At 33.3% G+C, this 14,379-nt stretch overlaps 1 protein-coding gene across 1 annotated transcript; it reads left to right on the top strand.

Annotated features, from left to right (window-relative positions):
* The first annotated feature begins 7,248 nt into the window (after positions 1-7,248).
* Positions 7,249-8,334, top strand: LOC133323359 (protein trapped in endoderm-1-like). Its single transcript, XM_061532297.1, has one exon. It carries the CDS (start codon positions 7,249-7,251, stop codon positions 8,332-8,334), a length of 1,086 nt encoding a protein of 361 aa, XP_061388281.1.
* Positions 8,335-14,379: the final 6,045 nt, after the last annotated feature.

The raw sequence follows: 14,379 nt of genomic DNA, 5'->3' as shown, positions 1-14,379 counted from the left end.
GTACTCTATGCCAAATATCGTGCAAATCGAATGATATATAGGGCTTTGGTGACCATTTACCTTAAAACGGACGAAACTATATATGTGAGCTATATCTAAATCTGAACCGATTTTCTCGAAAATTGGCACACATCATTCTGGACCTAATTATGTACTCTGTTCCAAATTTCGTGCAATTCGAAAGATATAGAGGGACTTTGGTGCCCCATTTGCCTTAAATCGGACGAAAATATATATATAGGTGCTATATCTAAATCTGAACTGATTTCCGCGAAACTCAGCACACATCATTCTAGACTTATTTTACTACGCTATGCAAAATTTCCTGCAAATCGCAAGATATTTAGGGACTTTAGTACCCCATTTACATTAAATCGGACGAAAATATATATGGGAGCTATATCTGGACCGATTTTCACGAATCGTAACACACATCATTCTAAATGTGATTCATTACGCGATGCCAAATTTCGTGCAAATCAAAAGACATATACGGACTTTGGTACACCATTTACATTAAATCGGACGAAAATATATATGGGAGCAATATCTAAATCTGAACCGGTTTCCACGAAACTTAGCACACATCATTCTAGACTTATTTTACTACAATATGCACAATCTCCTCCAAATCGCAAGATATTCAGGGGCTTTGGCGCACCGTTTACATTAAATCGGACGAAAATATATATGGGAGCTATATCTAAATCTGAACTGATTTCAATGGGGTTCGTCCTTGATCCAAATAAATGAACTGAGCAAAATTTGATCCAAATCGGATCATAAATGCGACCTATACTTTGTTCACAAAAATACATGGACGGACAGGTGGACATGCGTAAATCGACTCAGAAAGTGATTCTATGCATATTCTCAAAAGGAACCATGGATCTATCTCGATTCCTTTTGCTGTTACAAACATATGAACAAAGACATAATACCCTGTACCACAATGTGGTGAATGGTATAAAAATAGTCAAGGCCTAAGAGCTTCGATGTTTCAAATAATATTTTTTTCGAGGACTAATAAACCTTCTATTTGTTTAAGAACTTTGCAGAACTTCGATTTAATAAAAAGAAAAAAATGTAAGATCTAACAGATCTTCTATATTATAAAAATAATTTTTGTCAATGCGTAGCAGAGCCCAGATTTTTTAAAAATATTTTCTCAGTTCCCTCATAAGCTTGGATGTATTTAATATTATGTATCCAGGACTTAACAGAGCCTTGACTTTTAAAAGCATATTTTTTAAGACCTAACCGATTTTCCATTTTTAAAGAATATTATTTCAAGGCTTTAGATAACTTCTGTTTTATAAGGAATACTTTATGCGAGGCCTAAAAGAGCTTCGATTTCTTAAAGAACATTTTTTTCAAGTTCTAGCAGATCCCACATTTTTAAAAAAAGTATTTCTCAAAAAAGTATTTATAAATATTTATTTTTTCAATGTTTAAAAGCGCCTTTATTTTTCAAAAATAATTTTTTCAAGGCCTAAAAGAACTTTAATTTTATAAAGACTATTTTTTCAAGACCTAGAATATGCTAGAATAAAAAATAAAAATATATAGAATATTTTTGTTCAAGGCCCTAGAGAACTTCAATTTTATAAGGAATATTTTTTGCGTGGTCTAATAGAGTTTAGATTTTTTTAAGAACGTTTTTTCAAGGTCGAGCAGAACTTAAATTGTTTAAAGGAATATTTTTAGAGACTAGCAGACCTTCGATTTTATAAAGAATATTTTGTAAGGCCTAGCAAAGCTTCGGTTTTGCAAAAGATATTTTTTTAAGAGACTGACATAAAAGCTCTTTGGACTTGAGAATATTTTCTCAAGTCCAAGAATAACGTAAATATTTCTAAGAATATTTTTTGTTTATATCTTGCAGAGCCAGGCTTTTTAAAAAATATTTTACAAGGCCTTATTATCTTCAACTTTTTAAAGAGCACTTTTCAAGGTATTTTAATACCTAACAGAGCCTCGATTGTTTTTAAGTATATTTTTTCTAAGCCTATCAAATAATCGAATTTTTAAAAGATATTTATAGAAGTTGTCCCGTCACCTGTTCTCATTCCGAATCCCAGAATTTATGTTAATTTCAAACATTCCCTTATCTTACCTTTATTTATGTATTTGTTGTTGTGATTTGTTTGAGACATTGTTGGCGGCTGACGACAATGTTGCTGCTGCCATTGTCGCAGTGGTAGCTGCTGTCGTTGCCCATGTTGTTGTTGCTGTTGTTGCAGCCTTTGAGAGTGTGCCATTTTGTGAAATCACAACAATGCGACAATAAATAACCCCACATTTACGAACAAATTACGAATGGCAACGTCATAAACAATGCGATACGATACGAAGAAGAGATTTTGCAATTATTGATTTGTTAATTTATTTATTTGTTTCACTTGAACATTTATTTGTTTACTCGCGCTCACTTACTCACTCACGGAATTTCGATAAGATCCGAACGAACACAACCGGCATTAAATAATAAACAAAGAAAAAAAGAAACAGAGCACGTAATAACGACAATAAAAAAATTGACTTAAAAAAAATAAACATACACACCCGGAATTTATGCTGTCTAATCTTTGATGTTGATGTTGATCGGAGAGGCAGGCACACACACACACACGCCAACAAATGTCACTTCAATTGTCACTTCAAGTGCAATTGTTTTCCAATTATGGCATTGGAAGAACAACAACATGACTAACACGATGTATGTTTGCTCTAGTTTTCGTTTTCTTTTGATCTTGTTCTTTGTTTGATTCTCTTTGCTCACTTTTTCGTTATTTTCGATTTCGATTGTTTGTTGACATTTAGCTATCAGGTTAAGAAGTCGTGTGCGTGTGTGGGGTTCCAAATAAACTTCACTGTCCCTGACCTAGTATAAAATATTTGTATGTGTGGTTATTGGGTAAAGGTTATTTGGAAGTGCCAAAATAGCAAACAATAAACTAAGTACATATGATCGTGAGACAAGGATGGGAGTTTTGAATTTTGAAAAATAAAAGAACGATATTTAGGGATATTTTCAAAATATATTTTTTGAAAACAAAATATTTTTTAAGGACCAACCCAAGGCAGAGGTTGTATTTGTTACTTAATAATTTTTCAGATAATTTTTCAAATAATTTTTTGGACTTTCAAAATAATATTAGCAGAGGTTGCATTTTTTTACGTAATTTACTTTCAGGACCTACCAGAGCGTGAATTTTTTAAATAGTGTTTTAAACAGGGCATATAATAGCTGGGCCTTGTAATTCAACTCTTCTGTACACATTACATGATTACTTGATTTAGTTCCTATATAAAAATTTTCCATTCAAAATTTGTTTCGAGAATACATGGCTTGTCATTTTGGCTTAAGATGCCACTTCAAGCATTAGCTTCTCTCTATATAATTTTTGTAAGTATTATAAAATCATCAACAGAGACCCAATGGACCTTCAGCTTGCATATAGACTCTCCAAGATAATTTTTAGGACTTCCTTACCCTTCCTCCATTGGCCTTCAGCTCGTCTGTGGAAATCTGCTGACCTTTAATTTGACCCTTCAGCTCGTCTTTGGAGTTCCCTTCACCGTCCAGTACATTTGCGGAGAATGCTTGGCTCTTCAGCTCTATCGATGGAAACTCCATGACGCTATAGTTTGTCTCTAAATAATTTTTGAAACGAACTCGTTTATCTCTATAAACGAGTTCGTCTTCTGTGGACTAGAAGCTGATCAGAGGGGCTCCCTAGAACTCCAGCCCATCTCCGAACCCAGCTTCTTTTCCAAAATTGTCTATAGGGCTTCTTTTCCAAAATTGTCTATAGAAACTTTCTAGATAACTATAGAGACTGCAGCTTAACTATACAGACTTCTTGCGTCTTCGTAAAATATAGCCCTACGGCGCAATTGTTGAGTTTCGTCGGCTCCACATCTCTCTCATAGGGCCACACATGCCACTCAACTCAATTAAGGAGACTAAATGGCCTTCAGTTTATATGTGAAGACTCCTAGAGCATTGGACCGATGCTCACCTATAGAAACTCCCTGACCATTTTGCTTGAATATGGAAACTTCCTGGTCCTCCAAATTGTTTAAAGAGACTCTTGAAGCTTCCTGTTTTACAGACTCCCTGATAGTTCAGCTGGTCTTTAGGACTTTCTGGCCCTTCTTAGGTATTCTTGGTACTCTAACTCATATTAAGAGTTCCAATGGACCTTCAAGCCTTTTTTTTGCCCTTCAACTGCGAATATAATTTAAAAAAAATAAATAAATTTCAAGAACTCTCGGATCTTTTTTCTTATATAGTTTTTCCGAGATTTTTTTTATATGAAAGACATTTCAAAGGTCTTCTAAGAATGAAAAACCTTCTGAAGTTGTTCTAAAGATAGAAGTTTTTCGCATGGCGATAAGCTCTGCTAAATCAATATAAATTGGTAGCATCAAGCATCAATGTCTGTCGGGACTATAAAAGACGTTCAAAGAACTATCAGATTTCTGGATTTTTAAGAAGGAAGCTCTCCTAAGGATGGATGAAGAGGGTATGCCATTTTGGTAGCTCATAAATATATATTTGCTTCAAAGAGCTTTTTAAGATCATCTTTATTTACAAGAGCTTTTAATTTCTTCTTTATATAAAAAACCTTTTTTGGTGCTTAAGATGGAAGGTATTTTACGTATGGAAGACATTCTGACATCCTTTGCTATGTTCAAAAGAGGTTATGCCACTTTGAAAGCTCATAAATATATTAGCTACAGAGAGATTTTTTCAAAAACATCTATATTTACAAGAGCTTTTTCTTATTAATATAAAAAGAGCTTTTGTGGATCTTTAAGGCAGAAAGTCTTTTTAGGATGGAAGAAATTCTGATATCCTTTGCTATGTTTTTGAAGCTCATTAATATACAAATAAATATAAGCTTCAAAAAGCTTTCAAAGTCATGTCTACAAGAGCTTTGCCTCTTTATATAAAAAAGCTTTTAAACATAATCTCTATCTAGAAACGATTTCTTAGATTTACTATAAGTTAAAAAGCTTTTGTAACCATTTCTATATGTTTAGAAGCTTTTGTAAACCTTCTGTTCTTTGGGGGTTTTATACAGTGCATAAAATACCATATACGAGCTTTTTGAAGTGTTTCTCAAGAGCTTTCAATATCACTTTTTTTTACAACAGCTTTTAAGTTCTTCTTTATAAATAAGAGCTTTTAAATCTAATATATTTTTAGAAGCGAATTTTTTTTAAAGATTTCCAATCCTTTGTATCCCTAATATATAAAGAAGCTTTTAAAGCTTTTCCTTTATAGAAGGGAGCTTTTCCACATGAACTCTTTCTAGAAGATCTTTTGTAGGTTTATTATAAGTTGAATAACTTAAGTAAATCTAAATCTATCAAAGCATATGTAACTTTTTGATATATTGAAAGCAACTTCTCTAGAGCTTTTGTAGTATTTGTAGCATATGTAACTTTTTGATATATTGAAAGCAACTTCTCTAGAGCTTTTGTAGTATTTCATCCGAAGAATAGATTTTCGGGGTTACCAATCTTCAGAAATGTTGTTTTAACACTTCTATTGTAAAATATTTATTATACGTAAGAGAGCTTTTGATGATCTTCAATGTATAAGAATATGTTCTAGCTATTTCATTTGTAAATGAGCTTTTCAATATCCAGACGAGTCACTTTAGTAAGATCTGTTTTTTCTGCATGTAAAAGGGCTTATTTAGCTTTCTTCTATGTAGAAAAGCTTCATTAATGCATTCTTTACTTAAAAAAGCTTCTTTAACTGTTCACATAATTAAAGAGCTACATAATTTGTACTACATGAAGAGGAAGAGCTTTTATAGATCCTCTACAAAAAAAAAAAAAACTTTATTAAGATGTCCTACTAGTATAAAAGCTTCCAAAAATCTTCTGTTATGAGAAGGGCTTAATAAGTGATTTTACTTATAGAACATCTGTGGAATAATTTTTGTAAATTCTCTGTGGACAGCAATAGCTTTTAAATGTGTAAACAAATTTAAAATCTGCAACGCTTTAAGATCATCTATTTGTAGACGAGCTTTTGCTTTTGTAGCTTGACGATATTAAGAAGATATTCGGTAATATATTTCAAAGTTTTTCTATTGGTAGACGAGTATGTATTGCTTTTTATTTGTAGAATAGCTTCCATAGATCTCCGAAAGATATAATAACTTTGTCGGGAGAGCTTTTATAGTTTTTTTTTTCTAGAATACCTTTAAGAGCTGTTTCGTTCATAGAAGAGTTTTAACTGTTGTTTTTTCGTAGAAGATCTTTTCAAGTTCATGTGTAAGAAAAATAGCCTTCAAAATTGTTGGAAGAGCTTTTATGGTTGTTTTCTTCGTAGAAGAGCTTAAGTAACTGTTTTGTTCATAGATTTTATAGCTTTTTGTTCGTAGAGGATCTTTTCAAGGTCATGTGTATGTAAAAGAGCTTTAATAATATGAATATTGTCGAAAGAGCTTTTATGTTTTTTTTTCTTCAAAGAAGAGCTTAAACAGATGTTTTGTTCATAAAAGAGCTTTTACAGCTGTTTTGCTCGTAGAACATCTTTTCAAGCTAATGTGTATGTAAAAGAGCCTTAATAAAATGTCTATTGTCGGAAAAGCTTTTACTGTTTTTTTTTTTTTTTTTTGTTCGTAGAAGAGCTTACCCATCTGTTTTGCTCATAGATGAGCTTTAACATCTTTTTTGTTCATAGAAGATCTTTTCAAGCTTATGTCTAAGTAAAACAGCTTTTATAACTACTCTGTTTGTTCAAGAGCTTTTTTAGCTTTTTTTATTGATGTATTTTAAATAATAAAGATGGAAGATATTTACTTTTTGTTCTTTTAAGTTTGAACTCCCATCCCTGATGATTATATTGATTAATGGTTACTTGACATTGCGGATATTGCAAAAACCATAACAACAAATTGAAATGTCAAAATTTACAAACAATGTAATCATCACTTGTCAAACAATCTCCCTGTATATGTAACTGTCAAAGTGATCTAATAGAGAATGTCAAATTAAAAAAACAACTATATATTACAACAACAACTAATTTATTTTCACTTTATTTCCTCCTCTATTTAGAACTTGTTTAAACAATAGCAAAGTAATACAAAAAATTTCGGGAAAAGAATAGGATATGTAACGAGAACCATTAAAAACAATTATTTAATTAAAAAACGAGAAATCGATCGATCAAGATTGAGAGCGAGAACGAAAGAAAGTGATCGAGACGTAGAGCAAATGGATGGAAAAACTTCAATATATCCCGATGCTGCAACATTATTTGCCGGAATCTGTGCCTGCTTTTTCACGGTTGTTGGAGTCTCTGGCAATTTGATTACCATTCTCGCGTTGGTCAACTCCCCGAAAATCCGCGGCCATGCTACCACAGCTTTTGTTTTGTCTTTGTGTATTTCGGATTTACTTTTCTGTTCGTTTAGTCTGCCTTTGACGGCGGTTCGTTTCTTTGCCCAGCAATGGACACTGGGTGAAAGTTTATGTCGTATCTTTCCAGTGATATTCTATGGCAATGTGGCGGTGTCTTTGCTGAGTATGGTGTGCATTACGATTAATCGTTATATCCTGATTGGCTGTCATAGCATCTATGCGCGATTGTATAAGAGGCAGTGGATCGTGGTGCAATTGGCCTGTGTTTGGTTTGTGTCGTTTTTGTTGTTGCTGCCACCCTATTTGGGGATATGGGGTGAAATGGGCCTGGATGAGGTGACCTTCTCGTGTACCATCCTCAAGAAAAATGGCCGATCGATAAAAAAGCCACTCTTCCTATTGGGCTTCCTACTACCCTGCCTGGTGATAATTGCCTCGTATAGCTGTATTTACATAAAAGTGTTACAACAAAAGCGAAAAATGAATTATCATCGACAGATGGTGATCAACACGACGAATAATGAAAATCTACCGCAGGATTCTCGCAAAGATCGTGAAGACAGCCGTTTGACACTGATGATGATGACCATATTTGTGTGTTTCCTCATCTGCTTCTTACCTTTGATGTTGGCCAATGTGGTCGATGATGAGCGGAAAACATCATACCCCTGGTTACATATTGTAGCCTCTGTAATGGCCTGGGCCTCAAGTGTAATTAACCCCATAATCTATGCTGCCAGTAATCGTAATTATCGTATCGCTTATATGCGCCTATTTAGACGAGTGAAATTTTGGAATCAAGATGTCGTCTCCACAATGCCCAGCAAAACAAAACATTCCAAGGAGCTATCGGGTCCCGCACGTAGCACTCCACCGGCTTTGTATTGTGGAAATGCCAATCATGTCGCTCAAGAACATTTTCCAACCTATTCAGTATAGCCGTTGACAGATGGCGTTGATAGATTTGAGTTGCAGAGGTCTTCTTTTTTTGCATTTGGAAATTATTGAAAATATTCTACATTGTTGGAAATGCATTTACATTTACATACGTACATACATAGATATTTATGTATCATTTACACTCATATAAATATATATAATTATACAAATAAAATAATAAATAAAATAAATATTAAATAAAAAATTAAAATAAAATAATAATGATAAAAAATAAGGGAAGTTTTGGAATAAAATTGGGCTGGGAAGGTTTGGTTATAAGAGGGTGGGTGGTAAAGGTGGTGTAGAATTTTAAAAAATGCAAAACATTGAATACAAAATTTAAAAAAAAATCATACTTCTCAGAAATAAAATAAATAAGCAAAAAGAATAAAAAACTAAATAAAAACATAAACAAAAGTTTTTCATTGACCTTTAGCCGAAACATCATCAAAAACATTAACAATTTGCCAGGTCAACTATAAATATCAACAGCATAACCAAAAATAATTTTTTTATATTACAAAACTTTTTTCCTGAAGTCAAACTATTTTTTCTAAATTAAAAAATATATATGTTTTGTTTTGATTTCTAAATATTTTTTTAACAATTAGGGAGGTTTTATTTTTTCACACTTTTTTTAAATTTGACAGAAACATTATTCAAAAATTTTTTGAAAGAAATTCAATTCCAAAAAATTGCAAAATTAATAATATATAAGTATAATAATTATTAATTATAAAATTGCATTTTTTAAATGAAATGGAATAGGGCGAAAAATTTGTGATCTACATAGATATTTGAACCAAAAAAAAAAACATAAATATACCATTCTGAAATGTATGAAAAATAGCATGTCAATCAGGCATATTGTTGGCGTTATATTTTTTATGAAATCCAGGAAAATTATGTATGGGAGTTAAATCTTAACAGATTTCAACAAAACTTCACACATATCAATCTGGACCTAAATCAGTTCTCTGTGCAAAATGTTGTCTGAATCGGACTAATATTGGGAGTTTGGTGCACCATTTTAAAAAATCGGGCGAACCTATATATGGGAGCTATATCTGAATCTGAACCGATTTCAGTAAAACTTCGCATACATCAATTTAGACCTAATTCAGTACTTTGTGCAAAATTTTGTCCCAATCGGATCGATATTGGAAGTATGGTGCTCCATTTACATAAAATCGAACCGATTCCAACAAAAGTTCTCAGATACTAAACTGAGACTAATTCAGCACGCTGTGATATATTTTGTCTCAATCGGACAAACAATGACAGTATGGGGCACCATTTACATAAAATCGGACGAAGCTATATATGGGAGCTATATCTAAATCTGAACCTATTTAAGAAAAAAAAAACTTCGCATACATTAATCCACACCTAATACTCTGTGCAAAATGTTGTCTCAATGGGACCATTATTGGGAGTTTGGTGCAGCATTTCTATTAAATCGGACGAAAATATATATGGGAGCTATATTTAAATCTGAACCAATTTTCACGAAACTTTGCAGACATCATTCTAGACTCAATTAGGTACGCTGTGTCAAATTTCTTGCAAATCGAAAGACATATAGGGACTTTGGTGAAGAATTTACATAAAATCGGACGATAATGTATATGGGAGCTATATCTCAATCTGAACCGATGTTTACTAAACTCAACACACATTAAACCGATTTTCTCCAATTTCAATAGGGTCCAAATTAAAGACATGTGCCAAATTTCATTCAAATCGAATCATAAATGCGACCTATACTTTGTTTACAATTTAACATGGACAGACGGACGGACATGCATAAATCGACAGAAAAAGTGATTCTATGCATATTCTCAAAAAGAACCATGGATCCATCTCGTTTCCTTTTGCCTGTTACAAACGTATGCACAAGGACATAATACCCAGCACCACAGTGTGGTGAAGTGTATAAAAAGGGTGTTTACACCAAAAAATTTCCAATATTAGGACATACACTTAAGCCTGTAAGTGCGCTCTAGAAAAGGAAGAAATCGAAGTCATCTTTGGATTTGTGTTTTGTTAGTGAAGTCCCTCAGTTTTTATCATTCACATCCCCTTAGTACGGTTATTTCATTTCCTAGGAATTGAGTTCGGAAGCTTAAAACGGCTGGACAGTGGCAAAGGAAATGTTGTAACGGTTTGCTGTGTTCTTCACACGCTCAATATCAGTTGCTTCCTTCGCACCCAATCTTGTGTAGATGGGCGCCGCAGTCTGCTGGATTTGTTTAGTGGTAATATTTGTTTTATCTTGCCCTTGTTTGGGTCTCCCCATAAAAATTTTGTGTTTAACCCAGTCCATTCGCTATTTCTACAAACTTTGTAAATTTCCGTTGTCCATGACCTTAGTTCTAGATGCGTTGAACTAAATTAAGGAACATAAGAATACCGAAAATGAGGCAGTATCAGTATACGGAGGCTATACCCAATCGTGGATATATATTGGAAAATTTTTGTCAAAGATCTGGAAAAAATAGGTTCCAGAAAAATATATTATTGTTATGAAGGCCTTTAGGCCTTTGGTGGTATCTATTTTTTTTTTTTTGAACCTCCTGAACAATTTGTCAACATTTGTAAAACTCATATGAAAAGTATTAAATCTAAGTTTAAATCCGTCATACCTTAAAATTTGTAGTAAAATATTGACCCCATTATTCGAAATATTGACTCTATTAATCCATTCTCTTGGTATTTTAAACCAGTGAGCAGTATAGTCGGAAGGGGCTGACCATGTGATACCCTACACAACACTGACTTTCTGCGGATATTCCGTGCCTGGGCAATATTTCGCGATATTTGTAACATCTTGACTGAGTAGAGATCAACAGCTACTCTTTCTTGTCCTGGCATATTTTCGGGATATTTTTTCCCGGGTGAACATTTACGCCATAAGATGTAATTCTCAGTTTATGCGCTCCGCATAATTTGACCGATCAAAACAGTCATTGTAATTTGTTGGCCAGATTCCCTTCCCCATGTGATGTGTTGAAATATTCGGCTTATTATTGTGGCCTATAGACCAGATTCATACCTTAAGTACAATCTGATCATATCCGAAAATCCATTCGTCGTCCTTGACAATAATCGGAATTTCGTGCAAAAAGTCAAACCCATCAAAGCGAAATACATGCCCTATAGTGTGGTAATTGTAATCAGAATAGATAGATCTCGGTAAATATTTACGTTTATCATCCGAGTACATACAACAATATAACTACAACAAACTTCTCGGTTCTCTATCCTGCAGGAGTAAATATATTCGCCATAGAATTTTGTCATTTTCTCATAAAAGTGTGGGTTCATTTTATAAAAAACTGGCAGTAGGGGAGACTGGGGCACCTTCGGCACTTTTTTTTAGAGCTCTATATCTCAGTACTTATTCAACATATATAACAACTTTATGGCTGATTATTGTCCTCTGACACTTAATTACAAAAAATAGTACCAAAAAGATATAAAAAAAATAGTATTAGTTAAAAAATTTTACAGTTTTGTAAAAAAAGTCAAATTCGCCGAATGTGCCCCAACCCGGGGTAGCTTCGGCATTTGATGGGGCACATTCGGCACCATAGTCATAGCCGGGTAATTGTCATCGCTATCAGTCTGGTTGAAATTCTGATCCTCTAAAGGCTCTATTTGGTTTTAATACGCCACACAATAATTGAATTTTAGGGCTATATTTTCTAGCGGCGGACGTTTACATCTCAAGGTCGCACACACTATCAGAAATAGGGGTTTTCTATCGCATTTTCGTCAATACAAGCACGTTTGATCTTATATATGCAATTTCGAGCCATATTAAAGGATTAGTTTTAAAGACAAACTCAAAACTATTTTAAGGAAATAATATTGCACAATCTGTATATGGCCGAATGTGCCCCACTTTAAAATGCCGAATGTACCCCGAATGTACTTTTTATAGTTTTTTCGATCAGATTTGTAAAAACTTTATATTTTTAAATATTTTTATAATAATACACATCGTAGTTAACCACTTTTTAATAATATTGTATTAAAAATTTAAAATGTTTTATACACAACATACTTACGAAATGGAATTGAAATATTGCAGAAACATCTATAAAAATACAAAAACCTATGTATCTAAATAAGCTTATTAGCTAGAAATTTCAAACTTTGTGTCAGTTATTTATTTCGATATTAGATGCCAATGTATCGAAACTAGTGATGCACGATGAGAGCTTCATGAGAAAACGCGATTGCCGAAGGTGCCCCAGTCTCCCCTGCAATAATATCCGCCCAATTTTGAATATCTCAAAGTCTCCGCCTTTACATAAATTCCTTTTTTTCTAATAAAAAAGCTTCTTCCTTTTTCATTCTAAATTATAACAGCTGCATATAAAAATTCTTTATTTATGTTGTCGACTTATCGCTTGGCGTATCGTCTACCTGAATTCTGATATGCTGGTATTTAAACCCGTAGCTTCTGCGTCATAGCTTCACCAAACCTCATTAATACAACAACAACAAAACTTAACCAGAAGCGGTAGTTAGCATGACTAGCTGAAACACAGATGTTCAAACACACAAGCACACGAACAAAAGGTGAATTATTAATCAAACGACAATCTTAAATAAAAAAGAACAATCAACTGTTAGGAAATTCTAAACCTAACATAACAAAAGAGAGACAGATATTGATCTGGAAATTAATAGAGATTTTTAAAGCTAAACATACCGTGCTAATTATTCAAAATCACTCTCTATTAATTTACGGTGAATGCTCAGTTAATCTGGCACACCTAATCTCAATTGGATTGTGATCAATCCTGCCTTTGAATCGATGTTTATAACATGTTATCCATCAATTTCTCCCCATTGTAAACCTTTTTTATGTGGAGACTACCATTTAATTATAACTCTCACTGCCTCTTATGCTCTTCCACTCTCTTAAAAACCATCCCTCTTCGCCAATACCAATCAATACATAATCAAAAAATTATGCATTGATCTTCGTTCATCTGTCTCTTAATTATTTCCCTTTGCTCAGACGACAGTTTTACAGAGTATTGACTCTTCACTTAACTACCCATCTCTTCTAACAACACTGACGGCTCCACCACAATAATTTCCCACTCTCTTCTCATACAACAATACATTCTCCCACATGTCTCACCCCATTTTGAACTGTTGTTTACACGACACCTTCACTGATTGTTTGTTTGTTGTTGTTGTTGTTGATCACTGATGGTTGTCGGTTAGGTGTTTGGTAAACAAACGAGGACTTGCACCCACTGCACACGATTACTCAATAGGGTGTCAAGTCGGCTCGGTGTTCGTTTGCCCATTCGTTAATCTTGTATGGCTGGGTGTCTCACTGACAACAACAACAGCAACAAATAAACAAACAATCATAATAACAACAACAATAATAACTTATCACACGAGTAAACTTGCAAGTAATGCAATGCCATTCATTCGTCGTTGATTATTTATTATACGCAAAATTTTACTTAAATTTCACTTGGTGTATTTTGTTGTTGTTGTTGTTCTTGTTCTTTTATTGTTTTTGATAACATAATGATTGTGCAAAAGTAACAATAACAACAATGAGACAATTGAAGATAAATGACTGAAAAAAATAAATGAACAAAAAAAGTACGAATATATTATTCGTTGGTTGGTCTTGATATTATTATGCTATTATATGAATACGAAAATGACTATCTTATCTGGGTGAGGTGATCTTGAAGAATGAAAACGATTTTTTTTTGTTTAAGTGAACAAAATTGGCGTTAAATTTCCATAGTACACTCACTGGCATACACAGCCACATTCATAGAAGTGTAAATGTGAGGTAACAATGAAAACTGAGTAAGTGGCTACACTGAGAAAAAAAAAACAATTGCTATGCTGAAAAGTGTAAGCCTTTGATTGATAGAAACTAGAGTTCTATTAAAGAGATAAGGCTAACGACTTTTTATAGGGAAATCCCCTAAACGAATATCTTCAATATAGGTGTATTTATAAAATTGTCGCCCATTTTAGGCTTTTTGATAA

Source organism: Musca vetustissima, unplaced genomic scaffold, assembly GCF_032173495.1.
Source record: "Musca vetustissima isolate MV318-11 ecotype Yass unplaced genomic scaffold, APGP_CSIRO_Mvet_v1 utg13362, whole genome shotgun sequence".
NCBI lineage: Eukaryota > Metazoa > Arthropoda > Insecta > Diptera > Muscidae > Musca > Musca vetustissima.
The sequence above is the reverse complement of the archived record's forward strand: the minus strand, read 5'-3'. Positions and strand labels throughout refer to the sequence as shown.

Coding starts and splice junctions, on each gene's coding strand:
- LOC133323359 (XM_061532297.1), top strand. CDS start 7,249: ATGGATGGAAAAACTTCAATATATCCCGATGCTGCAACATTATTTGCC.